This window comes from Phyllostomus discolor, chromosome 11 (genome assembly GCF_004126475.2).
Source record: "Phyllostomus discolor isolate MPI-MPIP mPhyDis1 chromosome 11, mPhyDis1.pri.v3, whole genome shotgun sequence".
NCBI lineage: Eukaryota > Metazoa > Chordata > Mammalia > Chiroptera > Phyllostomidae > Phyllostomus > Phyllostomus discolor.
In genome coordinates this window covers 87,504,840-87,531,722 of record NC_040913.2, presented here as the reverse complement: position 1 = coordinate 87,531,722, position 26,883 = coordinate 87,504,840, and the positions used below count along the sequence as shown (strand labels likewise).

At 51.7% G+C, this 26,883-nt stretch overlaps 1 protein-coding gene across 1 annotated transcript in view; it reads left to right on the top strand.

Annotated features, from left to right (window-relative positions):
* WWC2 (WW and C2 domain containing 2) overlaps positions 1-26,883 on the top strand; it is a 133,333-nt gene that overhangs the window by 41,499 nt on the left and 64,951 nt on the right. The window contains exon 2 of the mRNA XM_028527019.2: positions 25,846-25,955. Within this exon, the coding sequence (XP_028382820.1) occupies positions 25,846-25,955 (110 nt within the window). The remainder of the gene's footprint in view (positions 1-25,845; positions 25,956-26,883) is intronic.

Below are 26,883 nucleotides of genomic sequence, written 5' to 3'. Positions count from 1 at the left end.
CCTCTGGTGTCTAATGTCCGCTCCCCACAAAGGACACCAGGCATGCTGGGTTCGGGCCCAGTGCACGGCCTCATCTCACCGTAGTCACCTCTTTACAGGCTCTGTCTCCAAATACACTCCCGTCTCGGGGCGGGGGGTTACGATTCAACATACGAATTTGGGGTGTGGGAGGGGGACTGGCACAGTTCAGCCCCAAACAGGATGGAGCAGTGAATGAGCCATCACTGGCACATAAAAAATGACCCTAATAAAAACTAGCACCCACTTTACCCCTGCGAAGTCATTAGAAATACAGAACACGCCAATAAATGGGGCAGTTTACCTTTAGACATACCTGAAGTTTGCTTGTGGGAGGGGCCAGAGGAAGGACGGTAGCTTGTGAGTTACTTTATTAGACGGAAAGTTGTCGCACCAGGTGTGGGTGGGCGTGGCTCCCAACTGCTGCGGTGAACGAGGTAGCCGGGGTTTTATCAGGGAGTGTCTGAGTGTGTGTGTGTGTGTGTGTGTGTGTGTGTGTGGTATTCCTGCCGGCTTGGTTCAGCTGGGCGCAGTTTTCTGCATTCAACTAGTGTTTCTTGTGGATGAAAATGCACGTAAGCAAGCTCCGAACCCTCGTTTTGTTCTCATTGTTCTCTAGTTTTGCACTTTCAAAACGCATTACCGTTGCTCGCCGGGAGTTGATGTTTATTTTCTTACCTACAGGTAATTTGAAATTACCTTCATATTCAGGAGGGCATGAGTTTTTGTAGCTTTCTTTGTGCTTGCTTTCTAAAATCGCCTTTTTGTATTTTGGAGAACGTGTTGGCAGATTGGACTTCACGCAGTTGCTTTCACCGCTGTTACTCAGCTTCTCCTTACGTACGGAGTTTGTCTTCTAAAAAAACTTTAATCACGGTAGGTTTGTGTTGCGAATTAATGTGTCTTGCAGTGAATTTTTAAAGAGATTACAATTTAACCATTCTCTATATATTTTTTAAAGATTTTATTATTTTTTAGAGAGGGAAGGGAGGGAGATAGAGAGAGAGAGAGAGAGAAACATCAATGTGCAGTTGCTGGGGGCTGTGGCCTGCAACCCAGGCATGTGCCCTGACTGGGAATCAAACCTGCGACACTTTGGTTCGAAGCCCGCACTCAATGTACTGAGCTACGCCAGCCAGGGTCGTGAAATTTTATCATAGCCCTTCCTTTCTCTCTCCTCTTTAGTTTCTGTGTCCTTTATTTATATAATTAATTTCTCCACATTTGGTCAGAGTTCAGGGTTCTTTTCATTTCCCCCTAAAGTTTCATTGTTTTAATAGCATTTAAGAATCCGTAGCCCAATCGACTGCGGCATTTTTAAGGAGGGGTTGGAGTGAAGTAAAGCAGGCCTCACTTAGCATGCACATACATCACTGACCATGATTTACTTAGGTAATATCCGTCTCCCAGCAACCTGGTTCGCATTTCAGATGCCGCAGTCTATTAGCTGTGAGTAACTGCATCAGGTACAAACCTGGCTTCAGCCCACAGGTCCCTGCGTCACGACAGTGACAAATCGCAGGGCTCCCCAGCCCACCCCTCGAGGGGTTGGCCACCCTGCGTGTCCATGCAGGGTTCACGCACACGGCAGGTGTACGCAGCTGCATTGCCTCTTTGCCTCCCGATGATGAACCCGCCGTGGTCTTGCAAGAGTGGATCATTGAAAGAGAGGACTGGCCAATAACAATAAAAGTGCCGAGAAGAAATGAGAAGTGGTCGTGCTAGCGGCGGCCTTGGAAACGGTTGGAGGATTAGAAAGAGGTGTGTCTGGGGCCACGTGGAGCTGCGGCACGGACCACGGGGAGAGAGTCCAGGGGGCACAGAAACAGGGCGGAGTGGCTTCAGGACCTTCTGGTTTAGACTGCACTCGGAACAGAGAGTTGCTCGTGGTGAAAATGGAGCATCGACTTCTATTTTGGATTGAACGTCGTAGGTTAAAAATCCCCATCAGTTTGACTATCGTTCAGGCCAAAGTGTGGACGTTGGTTGCCACGTTGAAAGAAAATGGTAATTACACGGGCATCAAAGAAGAAACGCCCACCTGTCCGTGAAGACTGGTTTCTTCATCCCGACGCTGTCACGCACTGACTGAGGTTAGGCCGTCCGAGGGAGCCATGGCGCAGGTGAGGGTGCAGCTGAGAAGTCTGTGTCCGGGTTACAAGGGTCAGTGAAGGCCGGTGAGGATGACGGTCAGCAAACACTTAATGCTGATCGGAAAGGGTGAATGGCAACTGTCAGGAAATGGTGTCCCAGAAGATGTGAGATCTCCAAGGAGCTGCCAAGGGGTTGAACACAGAGTAACTCTTGTTTTAGAAGACAATGCAGAGGGTGACTTTAAGTTAAGACCTGTGATGATCCGTCTGAGAATCCTAGAGCATTACAAAACTCACACACAAGAAGCATCTCAAACGGTCCTTTGGACCAGGTACAGATCATGGGTCACAATACCATCGTTTCAAGACTTGTTTCACTGTGTGCTTCTCAGAGGTAGGTAAAACCATTTAACTTCTAAAGCGCACCTGTCCTGTTAGGAGGTGCCCTGGGTCACCCTGATTCTCCTGAGGACATGACCGAAAATTTGCTTTTTACTAACAAATGCACCTTCACTAACAGAACCAATGAATCGTGGATCTCTTCCGGCTTTGAAAGCCTGGTTTCTTACATGGACGTTTTGGTAGCTGAATTTGGAAAGAAATAGGACATACATTTGCAAACATTCGAGCATTGTGGCAGGAGCCACCGTGAGGATGTGTGCGCACAGTGGCAGAAACGTCTGCCACGCTGCACGTGGCCTTGCAGTTGACCATGAGAAGGTTGACCTTGCCCCCGTTCCAGAGCCTGGGGACGTGTAGACACAGGAGCGTAGTGAAGTCAGGCTTTTCCACGTAAACGAAGCCAGTGGCCATGACAAAAGCATGAAGATGTCCTGGAGGGAGGGATGCTTCCTGGCGTCTTCACATTGGAAGAAGTCTCAGGGATGATTCATGATGCTGAAAACATGGAGGGTGACATGTTGGCAGCTGATCCCACCTTAGAAAGGAGCGTGGCAGTTTGTCCGGGACAGAGAAGATTTCCACTCACGTCGTAAGTTGCATTCAACGTGAAGATGCTAAGCTCTGTTCAAATGGCTATTGATGTTTTTTTAACAAGGAAACCCTTTAACTCTCACTGTTTCTAATGTTTTAAAAGATACTACACTAAATACATGGTTTACTATTATTTCATTTCCCTGTGCACGGATAGAGAGTTTTTCGTGATTTGGCAAAAGTCGTCAAAGCCCCTGCAACACAGCTGCCTTTTCCGTTCACGGGGCCCCTTTGCTGGATTGCGTTGCGCCCGTTCGTTCTGACAGCCCGGCACTCCCCTGCGAAGTGAGGTCTGCCTGCCTGCAAAATCAAGTCCTCGGCCTTCCCCTGCCCTCACTTCCCTGCAGCAGCTGCTGCCGGGCGTTTGGTTGTCTGTGTCTAGCTCTCCTCCCGGACCCCTACTGGCATTCATTCCCCAGTCACACGCGTGTGCTGCCCATGGGGTGCCCCGTGTGGCACCCTGTTCTCCAGCCGCCCCTGCCTGACCTTTGCCTCGTCATCCCTGCCCTTGTCTCTGGGCTGCAGAGTTGGCAAGACTGTTTTCCCGGGACGTTCAGCTTGTGTGACTCATGAGACACTCCCGCACTGTCCTGCCGCCCAGCTCTTCAGGCCCCTCCCTGTCCCTCAGGCCCCTCCCCCACCCCCCAGGAGCACTGCCGTCTGCCCCTGTCTCCTTAAAGCAGTTCAGTGTTGTCTCTGGTTGCCTGGAGTGTCGTGCACAGCCCCCCAGTCTCCACCGTTTCCGGTGTGCGACTTGGCTCTTCTCTGTGGCGCTTTGGTGAAACGGGACCACTTCGACGGAGAGGGTCCCTTCCCCTTGAGTGACTAGCAGTGACAAGCCTGAGGACACCCCAGACACTTGCTTTAGGGACGGAAGAGGACAGAAGGGGAGCTGTGAGAGTGTTTCCTCAGTGAACCGTCAAGGAGAAACACGCTGGGTGGACAAAAAGCGCTCACAGGGAAACCGCAGGCAGGCAGACCCGTCCGTGGGGCCACGGGGAGGTCAGGACGAGTGTCCTGAGAGGGGTGCAGCCCTCAGGGGGGCAAGGCTTGTGCTGCCTGCAGGGGGTCCCGCAGCTGGAGGGGTGGTGATCGTAAAACAGCAACCCCTCTTCCATAACACACTTCATCGTGTCGTGGGGAGGAGCAGGGACCTCCATGCCGGTCAGCCATGAGGTGCAGACACTCCGTGGTGTGGTTGGGGGCCCGAGCACTGACCAGCTGGCTCAGTGTGTGCGTCACCAAGACGGAACTCCAGCGCGACTCAGGGCGTGTCTCTGTTCCCTGGGGTATCTGTTTGAATCGACCCAAGGCACAAGTCATTGCCAAATCACGGTGGAAGTGTCCGTTGTCTTGATTATGGCATAATATGTGGATGGCCCCCCAAAAGTATTAAAATTAATTTGGTTGTTTTCCATCCTGTAAGGAGTTGCTGGGTATTTTCCAGGTTATATGCAAGGGTGATTTGTGATCTAACTACTGATGCCTTATAATTTCATGACGCAGTTATAGGTGGAACTGAGTCGTCACATCGGGTAGTCAGATGAGGGGGGGAGTGCTTGGCTTGAGTGGGGCAGGTCGTATTAATTTTGGATAAAATGAAATTAGTGTTTCTACGGACAGTTGAGCCAAGGCACCGAATTACTCTATCCAGCTGCGACTGACTCGACTTAACAAAATGGTACTTTTAGAGTTTTTTAGGGTAAGGAGAGAATGCAACTGCACTTAAAATTCTCTCTTGCAGTTTGGACAAAGTAATTTCAGGGAGCAGCGACTACGGAGGCCCACAGAAGAAATTCTCTTTTTGCTCTAAAACTCATTCGGTAACACTTCATAATCTTCAGCTTTCCTTGGAAAACGGTATGACTTCATGTGGGTCAGGGCCCTCTGCATTATGTGACCTGGGGCTTTTTTTTTTTTAACCTAACGGGAACAGGAAGAAGAGACGGGAGTTGACCTTCAAAAGACAGAGAAAGGTACAGCCAGGTTAGGGATTCCTGCTCTCGCTCTCTCTCTCTTTCTCTCTTCAATCCAGACGGTTTGGGACACTCTCAGTGCCCCATTGGAGAGGAACGGGGTGCGGTGGACGGCTTTGGGGCTGGCCGAGAAGGGGAGTCCTCTCCTGTGGGCACAGGACCTGGAGCAGATGGGGTGGGGGCCCCCCGGCCCACCTGTTAGAAGGACGGCCCTCAGGGGACCCAGACCTTTAGGTGTCCTCAGTGTTGACCGCCTCCCCGGGGGACATGGAGAGATGTTTTCAACGTCAGACAGTTCGAGGCTGGCGGTGTGCCAGTTCCGTGACGGCCTCCGGAATGGTGACCTGCACGTTCTCATTACCACAGTGACTTTTTTAAGCACTGGCATCCTGCAGAAAAGGCACGTCGCATGAAGCAGAAGTACTGACGACTGTGACCCGGCCCTGTGGTCAGAGGGGCTGATAAGGACTCCGCGTTAGACTCAGGCACCGCCCGCACGATCTTGACCTCTCACGTACCCTCGGCACGCATTCCTGAGCCCGTGCCTCTCGCAAGCAAGCCGTTGGATTCAGAGGCTTGCACTTCCCGGGTAGATGCCCGAGGGGGCGCAACCCTCAGCAGGGCAGAGCTGCCACGAGGGGGAGGGTGGTCCGGCAGGAAGGGCCCCAAGCCCAGGGAACGGGGAGAGGGGGCCTCTCCTGACTTGAGAGTCGGAGCCGAGTTCGCGTCCGACGGTGGAGGGGCCTCCTCTCCATCGGGGCTTGGTATGCAGAGAATGGAAAGCCGGGCTGGTCAGCTTTCTTCTCTTCCTCCCAAATCCCACCCTGGTAACAACAGAAAAGCCTGTTGGACCAGCACGGGCCTGGCGTATTTGAGCATGCAGGGTCAGGTGCTGGGCTCGTGGAGCTCCTGACGCCAGGCCACATGCGACCTCGGAGGAGCTGCGGCGTCTGAAAACACGGAGGCAGAGCACACTATTTCTATTTGTGACTCGCGTTTAATTCTGAAAGAACACAGCAGGCCTTTTGAAGGCAGTTTAAGGAATGGGTGTGGAAGGGGGTGTGGGGGAAGGAAATCTCAGCAGAAGGCTTTCAGACATTTCCTGCTATATAAATGCTACAGACTTCTCATGCCTGCAGACTTGGAGCGAATGGGAATGCAGCCCGGGGAGGCTTGCATTTAGCCTCGGTGACAAGGAAAGAACGCAGAGGCCACGGAGGTAATGAAGGGACCGTGAAAACGGGCACAAAGTGCGAGTTTTAATTTTTCGTCCAAATCCTGTGCGTGGCATTTGAATAGATGGTGTAATATAGAGGATAATGGACAAAGTGCTACACGTGGTCATGACGCTTTACTTTCGACCTGTAGCTTCGTGGTGTGTTAAATTCTTTTTTCAATAATTTCTTTTTTTTTTAATCCTCCCCCACTTTGGTATAGCCACATCTATCCATATTTGTGGATGGACGAAGCAGCTAATGAAAGCTTCCTTTCCCTCCTGTTTTTAGAAAACTAACTGGTCAAAAACGTCTGGGGCAGGCGTCTGTTACCGCCTGCGGAACTCGGGGCCGAGGGTGACTCTGGACTCGTGGGTATTGTCTGTTACATAAATGCCGGGCTGTCAAGTTCACTGCGGCGCTCCTGTGCAGACCTGGCTAGTCTTGCTGCTCACACCGTCTGGGTTCGAGAGCTGGCTCCATCACTGAGCAGCTCCTGTGGCCAACGCTCCTGGTCTCTGTGAACCCTTGTGTTCTGTAGAATGGAGGCTCGTCCATCCCTCCCCAGACTTCCTGCACGTTCAGGAGTTAGAATACGTGAGTGAAGCGGGTGTGAACCAGTGCATATTTGAAGCACGCTTCAGCAGGGCCACGGGAATTCTTATTTCTTATTGCTATATAACCTCAAGCCGTTTACTCACTGATTTGTTAAAAATGAGTGCAGCCAATATGTGTTGAGTATGTACATCGTGTGTTACTCTCCACACTCTGGAGGACACAAAGATCAGTGAGCAGCACAGATCTGGCCCCCACGCTGTCTGGAATATACAACTAGAAAGGAGTCCGTGTCTTAGGAAAGGCACAAGTAGGATAGTTGGGGATGTAGAGCGCCCGGAAGCCTGCTGGGTGATGAGTAACCTCCCGGGTCTCTGTCCCGTGTGTGACCTGCAGCTCTCCTACAGCGGGGCGTTGCTTTTTGCACGACCCTTCCTCACGAGCGGGAAGCACAGACTTCTGCAGAACTTGCACGAGAGCTCAGAGCCACAGCTGTTAGCGAGGCACCACGTGGCGGGGTGGTGCGCTGTCTGTCCCAGCAGGCATGGCATTATCTATGAATTGGACGGCACCAGGCAAGCTTTGTATCGGGACGAACCATCACAGTTTGAGAACATCTCTGAGTGAGATGACTCTTCGGTATGGCCAGGGAGTGTGGTTCTCCTCCGTGTGAACTGTGTGGTGCACTGGTTTGAGAGAAGTGACTTTTACACACGAGAGTTAGAAGAGGTAGACATACCCAGGAACTCACTCATTCGTCTGGTATTCGTTGACAACCTACCACGATGAGCTGGGCATCGTGGGGAGTGTAATGCTGACTCATCTCACGACTCAGACTGGTTGGGGAGGTGAAGCCTACGAGACACACAGCTCAAATACACAGCAGAAGCAGCCACCAAAGAGAGATGCAAGTTTGAAGTTTGGCAGTGAGCTTGAGGGGAGGGGGAGGTTGTTTCCAGCAGATGTGCCGTCACGTGGGGCTCCGTGTAGCTCGAGCGTGTGTCCCGGTCTGCTTGGGCGAGTCCCCGGTCACTGCTCGCGTTCCTCGTCCCAGCCAGTTAATAGCCCCTTTCACTGTGAAAGTTGCCCCAGCTGGGGTGATACATTATGTGGTCCCCCTGTCTCTGAGGACTAGGTGAACCCTGAGTCTGGGGAGAAAGGTCAGTCGAGGTCAAGACGATGCCGTGAACAGAAACGTGGCTGCAAGGAGAAGACGGTGGTGTCATTAGGAAAGGCACGTTTGCTCCGCCTGGAGCTGGAGAACAGGGAAGTGAATCACTGGAGGTAGAGGGTGGGGAGGTGAGTCAAGGTCAGATTCTCAGTGTCCTGATGAGACGCCAGATACCTTGGATTTTACGTGGTTGGCCATGGAAGTCAGACAACCTTTTTTTTTTTTTTTAAGATTTAAAAAGATGCCTGTACTTCCTGCCCATTCTAGTACAGGACTCTTTTGGGTTCAAAACAAAGTAGTCAGGGGCCACTGCCCACTAAGGATTATTCAGATTCCTACGAAAGTCGTTGCGCGCCTAAGATACGAATTACCACAATCTACAGTGAAGTTTTGCAGAATTGAAAAACAATCACTTACCTTCAGGGCAGCATTGACTTTGGCTCTTTGAATCAAACCCTGTTGCTTTGGAGATGAAGAAAACTCACAGTCCAAGGGGCTGTTACGTGTGTAAGCCCCGCCCCAGCGGGCCGTGTGCGGGGGATCCTGGACAGCCTGGCTTCCTGGGGACACGGGCGTCCCGCGTCCTGCCAGGGCCGCAGTTGGCTCCAATGCATCGGTGTCTCTGCACCTGCGCTTAGTCGTGACACAGTAGAGAGCTCCACTCCACTTCAAGGATAGTGAAACTTGTTTTTTTTTAAACGTCTAGTGCCTAGAAATTCTTTGAAGAAGGCAAACATTCAGCAGGGAGGTTGTCGAGCCGATGGCCCCACTCCCGTCGGCCGCAGGGCGTCGGAGCCCATGCTGGCGGAGGCAGAAACCTGGAAGGACAAAAATGGAAAGGGACGTCGAGTGCCACTCTCCCGCGTGGGAATGGGAATGGGGTTGTAAACGATGGCCCGTGTGGAAATAACAGACGTCTTTAAAAATGAACTTTCCATGTGACATTCATCTCTTGAGAGCATAGAGTATTGTCTGTATCTCTGTGTGTTTAGAGCTGTTTTAAAAAGCAAAATGAACAAGAGGGATCGAGTAAGTGCAAGCTGACTGACCAGAGGCGTGTGGGAACTATATTCAGGCTGCGGCTGTAGGTGGTCGGTGTTGATACTCGTCGGAGTTGGATGCGTGGTCATCTGTTACGGGCAGAGGAAGACTGACAAGTGTGTTGTATCATTTTCACACCTCTTTGGAAAGTTAAGGGTTTTATTTATTTATTTATTTTTAGAGAGGGGAGGGAGGGAGAAAAAGAGAGAGAAACATCAGTGTGCGGTTGCTGGGGGTCATGGCCTGCAACCCAGGCATGCACCCTGACTGGGAATCGAACCTGCAACACTTTGGTTCGCAGCCCGCGCTCAATCCACTGAGCTATGCCAGCCAGGGGGAAGTTAAGGATTTTATCATTATATTCTTAGATGTCCTTCAGAGAGATCCTATTCCTATGGGGATATAATTTTGGAGTCACCAGGCTATACCCCAACAATGGGGTGAATGTCTTCCTGAATGCAAGCCCAATCTGTTTATGTCACCTTCTACTTTCCATTGAAACAAGCACGTCATTCTGGAGATCCGAGACCTGGTGTGAATACATTGTGCCGTGGCTTCGTGCCTTAAACCAGCGCCCTCCTGAACCACTCCTCATCGCATCGGCAAGTACACGCATCACGCAGAGTTACGTTTTCATCCGGAAACACTTTGAAACCTGACTCGGTAGCGCTTTAAACAGCCGGGTAGATGTGACCCTAAGCACGGAAGTCGCTATGGAATCCACACATGGGCACCGATTGGAGCTTCGAAAGGAGAGTGTGCTTCAAAAGCACGACTTGTGTTTTCTTTGAAAAACAGGTCTTTAAGTTACTTAGAAAGCAGTAGGTTTGTTGGGCAAAACGAGCCTAACGCCAAGGCAGAAATACCACGTGCAGGGAGGATTTTTTCGGGTGCTCACTAGCTTGCGGAGACAGAACCTGAGGACGAGCAGCTGCTGCGCCCTTGGCCAGAGAAGGCTGTGCACGCCAGGATGTCGTGAACCCTCTCCGACCCTCCTCTGCCTTCAGACCTCCGAGTCGGGAGGCAGACACGGAGCCCCAGGGGCACAGGCCCAGAGAGCACAGAAAGGAAACGCTGGGTGCCTCCCGTGAGTGTGACCCGCAGATGGCTGACAAGCAGGGGCGCTGTGTGCGGGCCAGCGTCTCAGCCCCGCGGCCCTGGCACAGGAACCCTGGGGAAGGTGGTGTGATGGGTGTGGGGGTGTGAGAGGGAGGCACTCATGAGCAGCCCGGGGCCTGGTGAGTGCCGTCCAGGGCGCAGAGGGGGGCCAGGTGGCGCCTGGGATGTCGAACCGCATTTTGTGGACGTAACTTTTCACGTATACTTACTTTATTTCTGTTTATTGAGGGCACTCGAGAAATAATTGGGCAGAGAAATGGTCATAGTGTTGTGACATCTTAGAAGAGCAGTGTCATCAAAGGCCAGTCTTTCTGAGCTACGAAATGGAGAGAGAAGGTAGCCGATGAGCGCTCAGCGTGCTCCCCGTCATTCGCAGGCAGCCAGGTGCCGTCTCGGCGCCCTGCGCAGGGCTCCCAGCACAGGCAGCCGTGTGTGAGTCTCTGCATGCGCTTCAGCTCTGCAACTGCACTGCGGCCTCTTCCAGCCCGGGCCGGGGGTGCAAGAACGAGAAGAACAGCTTTTCTTTTGTGCTTGAACACCTGACTGCATACTTTCGTGCATGCACCTTCTTACCTGCCGGTGTCTCTGGATGTAACAGGGGCTTCTAGATAAGAGGCAGAAGAAGAAGGTGTCATATTTATTCTATTTTCAACCTTATTTAAGGTTCACTGCAACTCGGTTCAGGCTAAAAGACTACACTGGTAATGTCTTCCCTTTGTTAGGTTGCGTGCTTTCGAGGACCAGGAAGTGCACTTTCCGTGAGCTCTGAGCAAGGGTGACTTTGAAAGTTTACGAGATTTTTTTTTTAGGGATAAATCTGAACCAGTACATAGAGACAGCAGAGAAAGTTTTCTGACTTTTGAAATTAAAATTGGAAACTTATGGGGGATTTGACAACTTGATTTAACCCAAGTTGTATCTGTAGAGGATCCATAAACACAAAATAGGTTCCCGAGAGAGAAGAGGGGGCTCCTGACCCGCCCCTCCTCCCGACAGCCCGCCGCACTTACACATCAAATGGCTCCTTTCAGTATTGGCTTCTGTGCATTAAGCCACATGCGTGTGTGTTTCTTCAGTTGTGGGTATCGAGCATTGACCTCCCACTTGGGTGAGGACTCAGCCCTTCCTGGGGCCCTCCCCGGGAGCCCTCACTCCCCATCCCCCGCCACCTGAGAGCCTCACCTTGTAAAGGAGTCAGGATTCCTCTGGACGACCAATCTCGAGTTCTATAACTGACTGCCCTTTGGTTTCCTCTGTAATTAGGAACTGCCTCTTTTTTTTTATTTTACTTATTTATTTTTAGAGAGGGAAGGGAGGGAGATAGAGAGAGAGAGAGAAACATCAATGTGCGGTTGCTGGGGGCCATGGCCTGAAACCCAGGCATGTGCCCTGACTGGGAATCGAACCTGCGACACTTTGGTTCACAGCCTGCACTCAATCCACTGAGCTACGCCAGCCAGGGCTAGGAACTCCCTCTTTTTTCCCATCGGTTTAACGCTCTCTGTCCCTGTCCCCAGCTTGCCGTGAGAGTTCTAAACCTCCTCCCAGGGCCCCCAGACTCAGCAGAGGTCGAGGCTCCCGAGCCCGGTGGCCGTTCAGACGGGCGACCGCTCTCCCTGGTGCAGGCACACTGTGCGCACGGTCCCCACGCGCCGCTGTCGTGCAGATCGCGTGTGTTTTGTCCCCGGCGTCGACCCCGTGTGTTCCAGTCCCCTGTGTCCCTCTGTCCTTCTGGAACGGCGGCCTCAGGAAGGCAGAACCAACCCCGACCAGCACCAGCACCTACAGAACTGGATGAATAGCTCAGGATGAGGCCCCGATGAGGAGATGGCAGGGAAGGTATAGGGGGCCTTGGGATGGACGTTATTTTACCCAGCAATTTTAATGGCTTGTTTTTCTAACTCAGGTGCTCCTAATCTGAAAGGTAACCAAGCAGTGCTTTCCAATTGCAGTTCATTGACATTTTTGATTTTAAAAAAACAGTATTTACCTTCACAGTGATAAAGAGCTGTGTTTAGAGCCTTCCCCAGCCCACCCCACTTCTCCGTGCACCCTCTGCCCTCGTCAGCCCCAGGACTTGGGTTGGCTCCCAGCTGAATCGGAGTCGGAGCTCAAAGGGCACGCATTTCTGCTTCTGACTAAGGCCTGACCTGGGGTCATTATGGTTATCAGGCATTCCTCGCATTCCGTACGTCTGCGTTAGTGCCCGGAGGCCCTGGAGCCGCCCCGCCCGAGGAAGCCCGGGGCTGGAGAACACCAGGAAACGGCGCCCAAGGAGAGAAGTCCTCCCGTCAGCTGGCAGGCTCCAGTCCCGTGTTCATTAGCAAAGCATACACGCGAGGCGTGGAACTGATCTGTGGCCTGTCCGCGCCCTTCCTCACACCGCTCAGGAGGAGTTCCTCCTGTTCTGAGATTCCATTCTTGAAATGCCAACCCTTGAGCTCTGTTTAAAACAAAACCTGGGATTCTTTTGGTTCGGGTGTTACCTGTGCTCCGGACCAGGCTGGGGCACTTCCTTCCCCGGAGGATGATTGACAGGCTGACGGGTCGTCGGCACAGACGCGGTGGTCGACAGAAAGTGCCTTCTTTGCACACAGGTCACTGAGCACCAGCCCTCGTGCGAGGCACTGAGGACCACGGAGGTGCGCAGCACGGGCTGTGGGGTGGGAGGAAGAAAGACGGTAGCAGTAAACGAGAGAAATGTGACATGAAAATAACGCCCAGGAAGTAGTCCGCTGGCGGGTGGGACAGACAGTGATTCCTTTAGGGAGACCTGTGCATCGTGGGCTCTGCCTCGCGTGAACAGGCGGCCTGCAGACCACAGGGACTTCCAGACAAACGTCTCTCTTTGCAGAGGAGAGTGTGGGTTCTGGGGTGACAGCTGGTGGCCGAAGGGAAGCCAACTCCGTGTTACTGGCAATGTTTTAGTATTTTACAAGCAGGACGGATCCATGTAGTTTCTAACTAAACTTTTATATAGAAAGGAGAGATTTAGGAAGTTTTTCCCAGAGACACTCAGCTGCTGGGTGGAGAAGGGTTGAAGAAGGCGCAGAAAAACACGGCCACCCGTGGGGAAGTCAGGGTGCAGCCCAGGCGGGGGTGCTGGTCGGTGGATGAGGGCCTGGCTGCAGGGGAGGCCGTGCGGGTCCCGGCTGGGGACTGGGCGTGGAGCCTGCAGGGGTCACTACGGATCAGGCGTTGTGGGTGGGATGGAGGGGAAGCGTCCAGGATTAATGCCTCCCGGGCTGAGTGACTTGAGTGTCTGTCTGGGAGGATGATGGTGCCATTTTCCAAGGTGGGGTAGCCTGGGGAAGGGTGGGGCTGGGGGGGAAGGAGGGTGGGGGCGAGGGGGTTAAGAGTCGTGTTTCATCAGAGCTCCGACTGTCTTGGCTCTCAGACAGTAGGTGACCAGGTAGGTGTTGGCCCTGAGTGGCCTGGCTCTCCACAGGGCGCCTGGCTGGAAGCCACCAGCTGTAGATTTCCCCTACAGCCGTCCTCGGGGCACCGAGTACCACGCGGTGCGCCTAGAATACAGAGATGACAGGGCAGGAGGAACCCGATGAACCGAACAGAGTGTCGGCTCAAGAATGGAAACTGTGGAAGTGACCGATGTGAACAGGAAAACGCCTCCAGAAGCAAAGTGCGTCTGGGGCCATTTCATGGTGGCAGCCTGGAGAGGCCTGCTTTCCTTTGAGGAAGTCGAATCTTGGGGAGCAGCTGGGAGGGGACCTGCACACCTGGGAGGTGGCCGGAGAGGTGTTCCAGGGAGAGGCATTGGCGCGCGTCAAGGCACGTTCTGCTGCCTGTCCGTCAGGCTGCGGGTCCGTTCCCTCCCGGGGGCTCGTTCTCGGCAGGCTCTGCAGCAGGTGGTGGGTGGGGTCAGCCCTGGGTGCGCAGGGCCCGCTCCTGGGCTGAGAGGTGGTATTCCCGCCCTCTGCCATCTCCCTCCGCCCGTGGATTCCTGGGGTTAACGAGGGCGCCTGGGGGTTCCTGCGGGCGTTTCTTCTCTGACGCTATGTGTGGGCCGTGAAACGCGCCTTTCCCACCGAGCGCGCAGTCGGCGGTCCGTAGCCGCAGTGTTTGAGGCAGCGAGAAGCAGAAGCGGCCCGACTTGTCTATAAGCCAGGGAAGGGATAAACAGAACCTGCCACATCCATACGAGAGAACACTGTTGAGGCAGAAAGAGGTTCGGAACCACGCGGACGCACGGCAGAAACACTGCGCCACCCGAGCGAGGCCGGGCCCAGGAGCCGCGAGCTGCAGCATTCCGTCCGCATGGAACGTCCGGGATCCGTGTGCACCGAGAGGAGACAAGTGGCTGCCTCCCCGGGGTGGGGGCGGGGTGGCCGCAGGTGGGCACCGGGTGGGGGGTGGGGGTGGGGGTCTTTCTGGGGTGATAGGAATATGCTCAGCCTAGACGGTATAGTGGTTTTAACTCTGTAAGTTGACTAAAAATGTCTGATTTTTAGTAAATAATGGGCAAATGTTATGGTACATAAATTCAGCTTCAGTAATACTGTTTTTTTAAGTAGTTTGGGGTAACTCCAGCACACCCGGTAGGGCTCCCCGTGGTCCCGGGGAGCAGGAGAGCAAACCAGGTGACCAGGGAAGGGAAGGGAAGGAGACTCCGCCAGGCCAGCCGGGTGCCCTGACCTCCGAATCCCTGTTAGGTTGCTGTTAACAGATGGGGAGTTTCTCGGGGTGCAGGGTAGAAAACGGGTGCTTGCACTCAGGGAGCCCAACGCCCTGCGTTCCCGGGGTCCACTTGGAGTCCCAGCGCCCTCCCACCCTCCGCTGCGCTGTGACTCTCCTGCCGATGCGCGGCGGAGGCATCCGGTCCCCGAGACTGCGCTCACCCGGCGGACAGGTCGGCCGGCCGCGGGAATCAGTGGAGGTTTGATCGCAGTAGCTGGATGATGGCTCCCTCCTGGCAGGAATGGAGAGAGAGAGAGAAACTGACTTTGTTGTTGTTGTTGTAGTTGAATTTGGTTTTCTAAGCATCCTCACTGTTTTATCCTTCGTCCCCTTAAGTGCGGGCACGTCCCAAGGCCTTGCCTGGCTCATTCATCTCAGCCATCCGCTGCTTTCCAGCGTTTTCCCTGCGTGTCCCCCGGCACCTCACACACAACCTGTTTTAAAGGTAATTGATGACTCCCGATAGTTCTGCTGACCTGCGCTGGCACCGCCGCGCTCATCGGAAACCACTAAACCGGAGAGCCGTAGTGGGCTCCTCGGTGCCCTGGGTCGGCCTGGGCGCCTTGTCTGACTTCTCGTTATCCGTTGTCCCGCTTCGACAATTGAACACCCGGCGGCTGGGAGCGCTCTGCAAACTAGCAGCCTCGCTCCTCCGGGGCAGCAGCCCCGGGCCCTGGCAGGGCCTCCTTTCCCGCGGGCCTCCTCGCTGCCACCGCGTTCAGAAGTCTGCGGCGCTCACCCGTTGGGAGGGGATGCTGGGGCTGATGCTGATAGCGTGGGGGGGGGCGCGAGTGGGGGGCACCCTCTGAGACCCGCTCTGGTCCCGCCAGTGCACCGCGGTCAGGTTCGCTTTCCTAAAGTAAAATCGGTCCTGGTTACACCAGTCCTGCTGCGGACTTCCGTGGGCTCGGACCGTGTTTTCTGATATGGGTGTGGTGCGGCAGGGACACCACATTAAGTAACTTTTTAAAAAGATTTTATTTATTTATTTCTAGAGATGGAAGGGAGGGAGAAAGAGAGAGAGAGAGAAACATCAATGTGCAGTTGCTGGGGGCCGTGGCCTGCAACCCAGGCATGTACCCTGACTGGGAATCGAACCTGGGACACTCTGGTTCACAGCCCATGCTCAATCCACTGAGCTACTCCAGCCAGGGCCACATTAAGTAATTTTTAATCATGGGGTTTTTTTTGCTATTTTACTTTTCTTTCAACTCTTCTGACCAGATCAAAGAGAAAGGCTAATGCTAATAAGTCTTTGACAACTTTCTAATACTTACTAATTGCCTTTGTAACAAAGAGAGTAAGCACTTGCTAGCAATTCACTGTAATTTTATCATATAATTTTGCCTTCGCTGTATTTATTTTCAATGGCAAGTGTTGCATGGCTACAGTTTGAAACTCAGGGCTGGGGAATGGATCCCAGAATTCATCAAGAATTCTTGTGTATCTTTGCTTCTAGCAGGTTGCATACTTCAGTCAGCTTCATTTATCACGTGCAATTCTTTTGACTTAACTGGAATTAAATTTGTTGTAAGGAAGAGTTAGGATCCAGCTTTTATCCCCTAACTGGCTCTCCAGTTTTCCTAACACTTTTAAATATTATCTTTTACTCAGCAGAAGCAGAGCTCATGAATAAGTAATATCCTTGGGAAAAAAAATATTTGCACTTGACAGAGGATTAGTAACAAAGCGTATTGACAGTTGCTACAAATCAATTATAAGAACAAACCACCCAACTTTTAAAAGGACAATGCACAAAAGAAGCAAGTAACACACAGAAAAACCGCGCCCTTCACTCTTAACGATTAGCTGGCCTCTCGCCAGGGGGCAGTGCTGAGGGCTGCTGGGATGCGGGCGGGCGGGCGGTCTGTGCCGTCACGTGGCGGAGGAGCAAGCTCATTGCTAAAGCCCATGTGTGGGGAGGGGAATATCACTCAGAATTAAACATTCAAATGCGCATGCATCTTTATCATCTCCCTGATGCCTGCTGACGATTTTCAACTTAAAAAGTGTATATATTTGCTAACTCACTGCCTAGAAATTATTTTTTTTTTTCAAAATGGAACTCTTTTTTTTTTTTTTAAGGTTTTATTTATTTATTTTTAGAGAGGGAAGGGAGGGAGATAGAGAGAGAAACATCAATGTGTGGTTGCTGGTGGTTATGGCCTGCAACCCAGGCATGTACCCTAGCTGGGAATCGAACCTGCGACACTGAAATTATTCTAAAAAATACTTGCACAGACGAAAACATTTGCAAGCGTGTTCATGGAAGCACTGGTTTCTCTAGAAGGAAGTTGAAACTAATGTCTGTGGATTGACGATTTACTTGTATGGCGGGCTGTAGTCTGCTGTGTATGTAGATGTTAGAAGATGTTGAAAGGTTTCTAACTTGTATTCCAAACGGATTAGGAACCTGTTTGTATGTTTTGTAAAGTATGTGAATTTATAGGCGACTGGAGATACCACAATAGTAGACTATATATCATTCGATAGGAGAATGGAGGAGGGACTTCACTAATAGTTTATCCTATTTTACGTATTCTTCATAAGGAGAATGTAGGGCTTGTATCTTTTGAAGCAAGACTCAAAACTACAGTATATGTATAGTTTATGTGGTTTATACCATTCTTGCAAAAATGGGCTCAACGGTATTTGTGCACCAGTGCTTATACGAATATGTTTACTTAAGAAAAGCGTAGCCCGAATGAAAGAGAGGTCGCTGGGGTTATCCCTATGTAATAAGGTTGTGGGCATCAAACAGTCATCTCCCCGGCTCCTTACATTTTGATTGACCTCATTAAGAGAGAGGCTGCATGTAACAAGGTTCTGTCCACCCAGAGCCCATTGTGACTGGAGCGCCCTGACCCAAGGGAGTCAACACTCAGGTCTCTTCCAGTCCCGGGCCTTGAACACCTGCATCTGGGATGGAATCCATGCCGGCTGTGTGTCGTTTGAGCTCCAGGCCGAAGAATGAGAAGGTCTTGGTGAATGTTTGTTTGTTTGTTTGTTTGCTTGTTTAGACAATGCTCTTTTCAGCCCGGTTCCTCTCTCAGACACTCCTGCCTTCTCTGCTGGCACATCCAGCTAAACTCTCAAACTATGTTCCAAAACCGAATGATCCAACAAGCAAACATTCCTTGGCACTTGGGAGAGAAGAGCAAGCGGTGAAGGTTGAAGTGTTTGCAGACCGCCCTGTTTTGTTCTGCAGGGTAAGTCATTTTTTTAAAAAACACTTGCTGAATCAGTGAAACACCTGAGATACGTCCTCTTACCTCTTCGTAACTAAGAATCTCTTTTCTATTTAGCTATTCATTTATGACACTTAAATGTAATCATAATAAACTAAAATATTATAGGTCTCAAGATCTCTCTCCTGTCTTGCCCATTGTCAGGAAACACATTCATCAACTATCCCTTCATCTTGTTTTTGGTAAACACACTTACCATGACATGTATATATAAATAGAATTTTTAAAAAAATGACGATCCTTCTATAATACAGTGGTTTTCATTGCTGCCCTCCTTTCGGATGCGCATCCACTCGGTCAACGTGGGTTACGTGCTAACTGTTGGTGGGGCCAGCATCGTGCTGGAGACGCAGGGGATGGACGGAGCCCGGGCTGTGACCTGGAGAGGCTTGCAGGCCGGTTGCTGGGAGAGACAGCAGTGTGGCCGGATGCCTTGGGCGGCCACAGAGGCTTTGTGGGGGTGCCACGTGGGACAGCACTCAAGAGCACTGTATGAGAACAGCACTCCCAGGTTAAGTGGAACCAACATTTGAATGGCTTTTAATATTGCCAAATCGTTTCTTAAACGGATTGGGTCGGGTTACAAAATCACCAGCAATAAATGAAAGTATCTGATTACTCCCATCCGCCCCAGAACAGTTTCATCATTATTAAAACAAAACAAAAACAAAACTTGATAGTCTAGTAGGCTTAAAATTAAGCCCGATTATTGTTTTATTTGGCGTTTCTCTTAATTTTAGTGAAGTTGAACATTTCCCCGTATTTTTATTATTTTGCTTTCTCTTGCGGAAATATTTCATTCACTTGGAATCTTGGCATTGTTTTAACTTGTTACTATTTTTTTAAAAAAGACAGTTTAGTGAGGTGAAATTTGCATAACATAAAATGAAGCATTTGGAAGTAAACAATTCGGTGACACGTGGTATATTCCCAAAGCTGTGTGACCACCACCTCTATCTAGCTAGTTCCAACGCGTCTCCATCGCATTGCCCATCACGTGGTCTCCCTCCATTTGCCCCGCTCTCTCGCCCCTGGCCACCACTGCTCTACTGTCCTCCTGGATTTATCTGTACCGGGTAGTTCATGTGCAGGGAGTCACACTGTCTGTGACAGCGTGTGTCTCGCTTAGCGTGTGTAATGTTTTGGAGGTCCGTCCCCACTGCAGCCAGGGGCTGAGGAATGTCCCGTTGCCTGTGTAGGCCATGCTTTGTTCACCCATGCGCCCACGGGTAAAAGTGGGAGCGGTTGCCATGTTTCGGCGGTTGTGAATGGTGCCGCCATGAGCACGCGTGTGCATGTCCTCGTTTGGGTTCCTGTTCTCAGTTCTTTCAGGTGTTTGAGGAGTCGAGGTGTGGGGTCGTGCAGTGGTTCTGCGTTTACGTTGTTGAGGAGCTGCCGGACTGTTTTCTGCAAAGAAAGCCGCACCGGCTCACGTTCTCTCCGGCCACGGGCAGGGGTCCCACTTTTCCACGCCCGCCCCCACGCCCGCTGTGTGCTGGGCTTCCATTGCAGGCAGCAGTGGGAACTGCGGCCTCGTGGTGGTCTCCGTCTGTGTTTCCCTGTTCCCCTGACGGCCGGTGGTATCGGGCACTTGTTGCTGTTGCCCATACTGTGATGCGGTTGAGAAAATGAAAAGCGGGGGAAAAAGCCTTAATTTGAAAAACTTATTTTAAGATTATTTAAATGTCTTTTGAAGGGAAAAGTGTTTATTTAAAATGTAATGAAGCTGCCCAGATCTGGGCATTATCAAGCCATAAATTTTATCTAAACATTTCATAGTTCTTACAATAGATTTCCGAAGCACGGGCTTTTGCATCCAGTGTCACTGTTAAACTGAGTTTGTTTTCCGTTTCTCCATCACCTGGGTGGATCTGAGCTGAAATCCGTGCCTTTTAGCCCGCGGCCCTCACAGTGTGGTCCAGGGCCCGGCCAGGGACCACCTGCACCAGTGTCACTTGGGGACTTGCTAGAAATGCACATTCTCAGGTTTCCTGGCTGATCTGCTGAGTCCGAAACTCTGTGGGTATCTCTCCCTACCTTTGGTTCGCAGGCCGGCGCTCAGTCCACTGAGCCACACCAGCCAGGGCCCAACCACCCTTTTCAATACGGCTTCCAGATGAGGCGGGTGCGCCTGAGCCTCGGGCACCACGACGCTGGATCGAGGTGTTCAAGTCCACCTTAGTGTTAAAGAGCTGGCGGGAGGTGTCATCCACAACTGTGGCTTTATTAGCAGCAACTTTTTTAAGCTAAAGTAGCCAGACTATATATATATACACACATATGTATGTGTGTATATATATATATTCTCACCCGAGGATATGTTTATTGATTTTAGAGAGAGAAGAAGGGGTGGGGAGAGAGAAAGAGAGAAACATCAATTGGCTGCCCCTTGCACACGCCCTGACTGGGGATCGAACCTAAAATAGCCAGACAATTGGGTTAAATCATTTTATAGCCTCCCGTTTAAGAATCATGTGTATACATCATATAGTTTTACTCAGAAGTTGCTACTCAGTCTACAAATCGTGTCAAAAAAGGGAAGTCTTTTTCAAGGCTACTTTTGATCTTTGCTTGAGTCTCCAAAGCATTCAGGAGTTGCGTTCTTCATAGGGTTTTTCCTCTTGTCTGCGGCCGGGCCTCCCTCCCTCCTTCCCCGGGGCCAGTGGGGAAGGGTGGGTGTGAAGGCCTGTGTAGCCCCGCGGGCGGCCGTTACCGTTGGAGGAGAGACGCTTCTGGCAGCGGCCAGGGGTCATCCTCAAGCCCGGGCCCCTCCCGTCCCCTCCCTCCAGAGCTTATTAAAGGGACCCTTGCTTGCCACTTCTTTTGGAAAGGGAAGGACACTCACATCCCAGCAGTGTAGTGGTGGGGAGGCCCATGTGTTCTCATGACGACTGTGACAGCCATACACCGCCCAGCGAACTCCAGGGCCAGAAGCGATGAGTGTGCACGAGAGAGGGGCGTGTGTCCCGTAACCACGTGTTTACTTGATTGCGGATAAGCTTTGCTCCCTGCATGGGCCAGTCTAACGGTGGAATAACTGCATCTGCTTTGCAGAGTTTTACGAGGATTTCTCTTACATGTCGGTGTGTATGGGAGCGTGTGTGGTCTGTGGTCAATACTCAGTAAATGTTTTCATGAGTAGCATAATTGCTCTATGTGAAAATTGACCTTTCTACCTAGAATATCGTAAGCATCGACATTTTTGTAAATAGTATATCCGGGTCCCCCCGTCAACAGCATGAGCGAGGTGCCGGTACGAAGGTGAGTCACCCACAGATACTGCCTGTCGGAAGCCCGGTCGGGAGGAACCATGGGATTAGGTTGGTGGCTTTGGGGAGATTTGGGCAGGCCTGCTAAGGCCCTCCAGATTAAAACCTCCAGGTCGGGATGAGTGAGCGTGAGGAATGAATGGGAGAAAGGAAGAGCCAGACGAGCTGAGGAAAGACTTTTTGGGGTGGGGGGCGTTGAGTGCTCTGTGGGATGAGAGAGAGAGAAGACAGGCGCTGCCTGAGGACTACTCGAGAGCAGTTGATGGGGAGAGGTGGCGGGGCAGGGGGACACGGAGTGGGCGAAGGGCAGGAGATGGGCAGGCGTCTGAGTGGAGGAGGGACGTGAGGGACGGTGATGGGGACAGGACATCGGGTCCGAGGAGGGCAGGCTCGGGAGAGAAGATCGCTGTGCTCACAATCTGACAGCCCGCCACGTGGAAGAGGGACTTCAGTAGTTCTTTGGCACCAGCGGGGGAAAGCTATAGGAGGACCAGGTCTGGGGCCAACACAGATGACGTGACCCCGAGGAGCCTGGTTAGACAACCGGTGACACTGCTTAGCAGCTGTGGGACACTGGGGCATCCTTTGAGTCTTGGGGGGCAGGCTCCTCCTTGGCCCACCACTGTGCTGTGCTGCGGGCCTTTCCCGGCCGGCAGTTCTGTGTAGTATGATTCCTCTGGAAGAGTTAATTCCCTGTGAGACTCGGAGCTAACCCTGTTACCCTGGTTTGCACCACTTCTCTAAAAGGCCGTTTTCTCAGTGCTGCCACTCCTCTCTCTTTCCTCTTCTTCCCCCTCTTCCGTTCCTTGGCGTTGCCGGTTCCCCTGGCTACGGCAGTGATGGACACGCACAGAAGTTGTTTGGGAGGGACTTGTCAACATCCTTATAAATTAAAGTTCTTCCAGAACTGTGGAAAGAGTTCTAGTATTTTCCTCTCCCATTAAAATTCAAATAGTGAACCACATCCTACCGTGTGGGCAAATTCCATAGTAATCAGGTGACAGTATGACCTTGAACTTCGGGGCTGAATTGGCTAAACAGTGACAGCAAGATGCTACCAAGTAAAAGCAACTGATAAGACCTTTCACATTCACGCTAAACCAAGCATGTAGGACGGTTGAATTGTGGCAAGAGTTTTATTAACCTGCAAATGGCTTCTCCTGGTTAAGTGCTTTTTCATGTAGTGCAAATAGTACAAACTCAGCTTTTCTGAATTTGTGCTTGCCCACACGTAGTATTCACCATCGTGTAATTACAAAGAGTAAATTGTGTGTGTGTGTGTGTGTGTGTGGCATCTCATGTCACAGGACAAGTATCTGTGATGTGACAATAAACATTAAACAACAGAGTGTGTAAAAAAGATTGATACAGTGCCCGGAAAGAGAGGAAATGCCAGGCAAAGTTCGAATTTTATACATAAACTTTGGCAAAGAGCCTCAGTGAATTACCATTTTCCTTACATCAGTCACGGTGCAAAAGAAGACTTTTTTAAGCAAAGAGTAATCTCTGGAATTTTGCAGGGAGACTCTTGTTAACTTTAGACTTTTTGCAGGATGTTGCTGCTTTGTGGGAAACCAATAAAAACAAACTCCAGCCATTTTTACTCCCTGAACATCAAAGGAAGATGGAATAGTTCCGAGACTGTTTGTGCAAAACAAGAGGAAGAAATTTAGCAGCTAATCAACATTTCTGCTCACTCTGTCTGCTGTGTTTGTTCTCATTCATGTTGTTTTTCATTTTGGAATACATCTGCTATTTCTTTTGGTTGTGTTTCTCCTGAGTATATATCACGGCAATATCGAATTTGTCCCCTGCGTCAGGATAAAGCATAACTGAGTGCTGACTTGTGTTTGGTGCTTGAGAATGCCCTTCCATTTGTAGCTCATGATTTGGATCAGAATTAAACCCTAAAGTTTTGAAACTTTTTATCTCTTTACTTAATGGGTTTACTTAATGAGAAGGTGTGGAGAAAAGAAATGTATTAAACTGACTTTGGAAGTGACCGTGCAGAGCAAGTTTGATGTGAAACTTTCCAGGAACGGAAGCCGTCTGAATTTTTAACCGGGTTCACAACCGCACGTATCTTCGAGATGTAATTCTAGCCTTAGAACGGTGACAGGTAATAAAATGCTTATTACCGCTGTGCAATTAATGGGAAAAGCTGGATCGCTGCCAGGCGTAGTCGCGTTTCCGTAACGTGTAATTAGAGCACGTGTCCTGAAGCTTGCGCGACTTCGGGTGTTTGCAGGGTTACATTTACTCGTATTGTAGCCACAATTAAGCGTGTTCGTTCGGTGTCGGGATTTAACTTGCAGAGCATCTCTCTTTTGTCACTTAAACTTACCGTTTCTGGGTCTTCTTATTTGTCTTTTTTTTTAGACGTGCCTTTTAGGCAGCGTAGCTAAGGAGTTAGGGAAAGGGAACCCTTTGTCGAGAGAAAATGCGATTTTTCTGGCCGGTTTATATAACATGGAATTTGAGCACGATTCTAAGAGCTCTTTTTTCTTTTTCTTTTTTAACTCAGATGGAGTTCAAATTGACTCCAGGTTTACGGAATAAATATGGCAAGCCGCCTTCTTTGGGCACGTTGTTTAACATGTCTGAGTTTCACTTTACTCATCTCCTGTGGATATGGAAGGTTTCCATTTGTCAGGCATTATATCGTTTAGTTCTCATTTACACTTCATCCCCACCCCACCCCCGTTTTTAGAAAATAGATTGGGAAACAGGGGGGGTTAAGGTTACAACCTGACCCAGGCCTCTGATGCCGAATCTCAAGTCCTTGACTTTGAAGCCAGGGGTCAGCAAGTCCTCCAGAATTTCCCGGAGAGCTGGGTGAGACACGCACTGCTGGGCCCTCGGGTTTGGGATTCTGCAGGCCCCCCGTGACGCGGTGTTTCTAACCAGGCCCCGGGTGTTGCTGCTGCTGGCTGTGAGGGTCCGCTTGGAGAGCCGCCGTTCTGCACTGGGCTGCCTGACTCGGTTCCCCTGGGGAGCACACGAGACAGGTCACGTGTCATGCTTGCATTAACCGTCACTAGCGTTGATTGGCTCCGTGCCATGCCCTACACACGGTTCCAGAGAAGCCCCCTTTCACCCTCCCCTTCATCTTGGGAGGCAGTGAAGGTGCAAGGAGAGGACCGGGGTGTGGTCCCCACTTGGAGAAGGAAGCTGACGCTGCCAGAGGCACCCGGAGGTGGCCTCCCAGTGGGCCAGTGGCCAGGCCGCTGTCCTTCCATCTGCTGGACTGGCTTTGCAGGCCAGAGCTCCGGAGCCGCCCTCAGAGCAGGCTTCGCGCTCAGGGGAGACTGAGGGAAAGGAAGACCCTTCCCTCCTTCCCTCCATCGGTCTTTCCTGTCCTCGGGGGAGGGCTGTTGCAGGCCAGGCCTGGGAAGAAAGGGTCTCCCCCATTTCACGTTGTTCTCCCCGCATTCTGAGGGTAGATGGCGCAGTTCGTTATTCTGATGAATGATGCGACTCCGGGAGTGACCCGCTTTTCCGCTGAGCCATGCGATCGTTGACGTCCGTTTGCACGGACTGAAGGGAGCCCAGGTGGCTTTAACTGTAGGCACTGTGGCGGGTGCCAGCGCGCTGAATTAGAACACATGTCAGCTGACGCTGGCCACTCTGCAGCTGGGCAGCTCTACCCTGTGGCGGCCGCCTGCTCCGACAGCCGCGGGGACTCGCCAGAGCAAAAGGGAAGGAAGTGAGGGAGGAAATCAACTCGTGATTAAGTGTGAACCCTGTCCTCTGCTGAGGAAACCGTAGTTTCCCATTCGTCTTAGGGCTTAAAGGAATGCATGAGGCTGTTTCCAAAGGTTCTCACCTTGCTGTATCCCGCTGATATAGAAATACGTTGTCTGTTTGGCTCCATCAGAAATCTTGTGGAATGAAGATCATGTGTAAGATGCTTATACAAATAAGATGTTGGTCCCTCCTCTCAAGAGCTCAGCGGCCTCCCCATCGAGTGTTTAGTAATCTAACGAGAGCACCCTGACCTGAGGTGGGCGCAGCCTGGCGTCTGCCTCGACACAGAGGTGCTGATGTGGTGACTTCACGGTGCCAGGGTGCGAATCCTGGGGCGGGTTTTCTCTGTAACGGGGTGGCTGTTTGGTTGCAGGGCTGACAGGGCGAGACCCCAGCCCTCCCACTCTCCGCTCGGAGGCCTCCCTGATTTCAGCTGGCCTTATGTATTCATCGTATAAATTCATCTCCTGGTCTTAAGCTGTGAATGCTCAAAAGGATATTATGGCTCATTTTTACTTTTTTGCATGTTCATCTCTGTATTTTCTCCTTGTTGTTTTTTGTTTGTTTGTTTTTAAGATTTCAGACAGCAGTGCAAACTCTAGAAACCCAACAACCGAAATGAACCGCAGCCCGGACACAGCGTGTGGTGTGCGTGCTGGGGTTCCGCTGCGTGTCTGATGTGCGTTTTTCTTCTGACTCGCTGCAGGTTGACGAAGCCCCTGTCGTTTGCGGACTGCGTTGGGGATGAGCTGCCGTGGGGCTGGGAAGCGGGGTTCGACCCTCAGATCGGCGTCTACTACATCGATCACATCAACAGTAAGTTCTCCTGTTCGGTAAAAACAACGGCATCTGAAAAGCAGCCCCCCCTCCCTCCAAATCTGGGGTCATCCAAAAGAGTAAACATTTTATGAAGTGAATTTCTTTCATTTGCCCCTCCTGCTTTCTCAGGGACTACCATTTAACTGAAATGCCCAATTCGGAATTTGGTTTCTGTGTGTAGATGCACCGGGTTATCCAGGCAGAGGGAGAGAAGGATGTCCCCTGTGTCCGTCTGTCTGGCTGCCTGCCTGCCTGCCTGGCGGGGAGCGAGTTGTCCTCAGCGTGGGTCTGGAGGCACAGAGACCACGAGCCGTCTGGCTTCTCTTCCCATGACCTTCACCCCTTCGGATCGGGGCTCCTCCTCTTCTCGTCCTCGCCGTGGCAGGAGGCGGGCGGGCATCGGCGCAGCCCAGTCTACTGGCGCGGCCCTGTGTGGCGGCACGGTCAAGGGCAGGACCAGGCTCACTGCCACCTCGGGCCGGGGCGCTGTCACTGTGGGAATGCTTTGCGCCCTCATCTTCTTTGTTTCCTGATTATGGTTGGGAGGGCAGCACCTCTCACTTGAATAGCTTTCTTAGAAATTTATTTTTATTGTTGACACTATTACAGATGTCCCCATTTTCCCCACCCTTTGCCCACCTCCACCCAGCCCCTGAACGCCCTTCCCTCTGGCCATCACCACACTGTCATCTCTGTCAGTGGGTCATGCACACATTTAGGTGCTTTGGCTGACCCCTTCCCCTTCTTTCATCCGGCCCCGCCTGTCACAATGTCCCCGCCTCTGTCACAAGCCCTCTGTGCCCAGTCCCTAGGCGCTCCCTCCTGGCCAACCGCCACACCCACCCAGGGTCCCCCTGCTCTGGCCCCAGTGCTTCCCAGGGGTCACCTTGGTGCCCAGCCCTCCCCAAGCAGGCCCCCCCCCCCC